The 3,562-nt window shown below is 51.7% G+C and overlaps 1 protein-coding gene across 5 annotated transcripts in view; it reads left to right on the top strand.

Annotated features, from left to right (window-relative positions):
- The window catches only part of ANKRD11 (ankyrin repeat domain 11), a 187,874-nt gene extending 184,318 nt beyond the window's left edge, over positions 1 to 3,556 (top strand). For all 5 annotated transcript variants that reach the window (XM_023507486.1, XM_012812045.1, XM_003800807.2 and 2 more), the window contains 2 exons: positions 1,145 to 1,237; positions 2,922 to 3,556. In XM_023507486.1, the coding sequence (XP_023363254.1) occupies positions 1,145 to 1,237; positions 2,922 to 3,107 (279 nt within the window). In that variant the 3' untranslated portion in view covers positions 3,108 to 3,556. The remainder of the gene's footprint in view (positions 1 to 1,144; positions 1,238 to 2,921) is intronic.
- Positions 3,557 to 3,562: the final 6 nt, after the last annotated feature.

Raw genomic sequence — 3,562 nt, 5'->3', positions numbered from 1 at the left:
CCTTAGCCACTTGAACCACAGGCGCCGAGCCGAGACCTCATTTCTAAAACTACAAAAAAATTAAGACAGATAGGTGGCACACATCTGTGCTACTTGGGAGGCTGAGGCAGGAGGGTCCCTAAAGCCAGGAATTTGAGGGTGCTATGACCTGTGATGCCATAGTTCTGTAGCCTGGGCAACAGAGTAAAACTCTGTCTCAAAAGAAGCAAGCGGGGCAAGGTGGTTCACGCCTGTAATCCTAGCACCCTGGAAGGTCAAAGTGGGTGGACTGCCTGAGCTCACGGGTTCCAGACCAGCCTGAGCTAGAGCAAGACCCCACCTCTAAAACTAGCTGGGCATTACGGCGGACACCTGTAGTCTCAGCTACTTGGGAGGCTGCTGTGAGTTATAAGTTTTGCTTTTTACATTAAAGTGAAGAATCTACCAGTTTTTAATTAATTTTCTGGGTTACTTCTGAGGTCTTAGGCCATGGCCCTTCCCTCCCACATTTGATGTTGAACTGGACCCTCATCCCATAGAAGAGCAGCCATGGATGTGGCTTTTCTTAGGACGCCTTGGCCGCCTAACACTCCAGGAACACCCAGAAACCATGTCAGCATTGTCATGCCAAACCTCCGGGAGGCCACTGCTCATTGTCCTCGTGAGGACATCTGGGCAGCTGGGATCCCTGTTTGCAAACTGTATCTATGAGGGCAAAGGTGGGACTGTGTGTGCTGAGGATGAGTCAGAGCAGCAGCAGGGACTAGGAGGCCGGCCCAGGCTGCTCAGGCCTCACATATACTTTTTTTTTTTTGCAGCTTTTGGCCTGGGCTGGGTTTAAACCTGCCACCTCCAGCATATGGGGCCAGCACCCTACTCCTTTGAGCCACAGGTGCTGCCCTGTCTCACACGTACTTTTCAAGGAAGAAAAGTTACTTTCCATTTTTAAAAAGGGAAAAAATTAAAATGAGTAACATTACCAGCTTCAGCTGAACCCTCTGCTCCTCCTTGAGCCTGTGGAGGGGAGATAAGAGTCCATGGCACCTTCTCTGTCCCCTCCCAGGGGAGACAGGCCTGGCCGCCTGCAGGGTGTTGGCTGCTGCCTGTCAGGGAGGGCAGGCTGTGATAGGCCTTCCTGACCTCGCATTTCCGTTTGACCCTGCAGGGTGATGAGAACAAATCAGTGCGGGACCGGTTCAATGCCCGCCAGTTCATCTCCTGGCTTCAGGATGTGGACGACAAGTACGACCGCATGAAGGTGGGTGTGCATGTCCCTCTAGGGGTCATGGCAGGGTCCATGGTGCTAAGGCTCTTGGGGAGCCCAGGTCCTGCCCATCCATTTAGTAGGTGAGGAGTGGCTCCTGCCACCAGCTGTGGGACACAACCTTGAGCCCTCCTCAGAGGTCACAGCATGTGCCTTCCACTGCTCTAGAAAGTGCTGACCAGGCCAGCAGCCCAGACTGGGGTGGGGAGAAGATGGACCAGTGAGGGAGTGAGAAGTCAGTCATCATCTTCAGGGGCAAGGGTCCCACACCAGAGACACTGAGGATCCACTGAGAAGTGATTAAGAGCAGGAACTTACAAATTCCTGTCAGGAAGTCAGTGCCCCCATATATACTGTCACCTCCTTGGAGAAAGGAGAGTGACTGGAGTCCCCTGCCCCCTTCCAATGTATCTGTGAGAGTGAGGGACTTCCAGTGGACAACCTTACTAGAGTCTTTTAACTGAGTGGTAGACAGGTGCCATGCCACATGTGGTGTGGGCAGGACCATCTTGGGGACTCCCAGCACCCTCAGGAAGCAGGTGCTTTCTTCTAGAGTGAAACCAGGCTTGCGTCAGGCTCTGGCAGTTGTGAGTGATGCTCTATCTTTATACCTCTTTAAACAGCCATAAGCAACAACTGACTAGAAGCTTTATAAATATACAGGGAAAAAGCATTTTTTTATAAAACAAGTTTTAACTGAGTTAAAATTAGACTTTGTACATTAAAAATGCCCCATAAGTTTACTTTATTATAAAAATAGAAACATGCCTCAAAAAAATTTTTATAAAAAGGCATTTCACAAAGGAGATAAAATAGCCAAACCTTAATAAAGTTGTTCTGTATAATCATTAATTTCAGACTCGAGAGATGTACCACCTAATGGGTGGTGTCTGGGTTGGGGCAGGATTGGGAGAGGGGTTGATTGGTGGAGTCTTGTTAAGTAGACAGTATCTATCAAATTTCAGAATTAGGGATATATATGCTAGACTGTTCCTGTGAATATTTTTAGTCTGGAAACCCAGAGGTCCATCACCAATTCTGTCATTTGAGTGGGGTGGTATCATCTCAGACACTAACTGGGGTTGGGCCTGGCCTGGAAAGATGTCAGAGCTGTGAGGACCATGGTCTAGCAACTGAGAATATGCAGAAAATAGTAGTAGACAGAGCCCAGCTTATAGCAGATGACTGCTTCTGGAAGGTGAGTGGCTGTTTGCTACACAGCTGCTGTGACATGATCATTGCCCAGCAGAGTTCACTCCCTGGGCCCAGATTCCCCATTTGTTCCCAAAGTGTCTATCTCATTTAGCCCTCCCTTGTGCCATAGTCTCTACTATAAACGCAGATAGAACAGTGTCACTGGCCACAGATAATATAAAACAGTAGAAGCAAAGCTGTTATGAGATTCTGGTCAGCAGTTGGGGGCCTCATAATGCAGGGTGGAGACAGATCCCCCATGTGATCAGCATGACTGCCAAGTAGACAGATGGAAACGGCCCCAGGTATCACAACAGCTGTCCTGCAGGACCTGGACCTTGCAGGTGATGGGTGAGCTCAGCTCGAGGCCCCTGTGCTGTGGGTCACGGCCCTCTTAAGTGCTCAAACCTGCCGGCAGGTGAGAGCTGGGCAGGCGGGTGGAGTCTGGGGTCCTCTGCTGCCCTCACCTGCCCTGTGTCCACAGACCTGCCTCCTGATGCGGCAGCAGCACGAGGCCGCCGCCCTCAATGCTGTGCAGAGGATGGAGTGGCAGCTGAAGGTGCAGGAGCTGGACCCTGCCGGGCACAAGTCCCTGTGTGTGAACGAGGTTCCCTCCTTCTATGTGCCCATGGTCGACGTCAATGATGACTTTGTGCTGCTGCCAGCGTGACACCCACAGCGAAGGCCACAGGACACAGGCGAGGGCCGTGCAGGTCCATCACAAGCTGCTGCTGAGCCCCGTGGCAGAGGAAGGAGCACCGTGTCCACCCGGCACTTGGCCACGGCAGCTCTGTCCCTTCCAGACTGGCCCAGGTGTCAGTGAGGTGGGGAGAGTCTCTTTGATACCAGCTGCTGCGGAGTGGGGCAAGGCCCCCACAGCACAGTCTCGCCCACCAGGTGGGAGGAGCCCACGGAGACATGGTGGCTTCCAGCTCTGGAAACGGTGACTTTCGGGTCCTTCATTCTAGCCAACTTCAGAGGCATTTGGGGAGTCGCAGAACAGAGTGCATTTAAAAAATTTCTTGTTCCATTCTGATCAACTAAAGGAAATAAAATCAAGGCATCCACCTCACAGTGACCTCCAGGTCAGAGGGCAGGAGAGCACTGTCCCAGCTGCGGAGCGGC

The sequence above is a fragment of the Otolemur garnettii genome, unplaced genomic scaffold (genome assembly GCF_000181295.1).
Source record: "Otolemur garnettii isolate 467f Iridium unplaced genomic scaffold, OtoGar3 scaffold00185, whole genome shotgun sequence".
Taxonomy (NCBI): domain Eukaryota; kingdom Metazoa; phylum Chordata; class Mammalia; order Primates; family Galagidae; genus Otolemur; species Otolemur garnettii.
The sequence above is the reverse complement of the archived record's forward strand: the minus strand, read 5'-3'. Positions and strand labels throughout refer to the sequence as shown.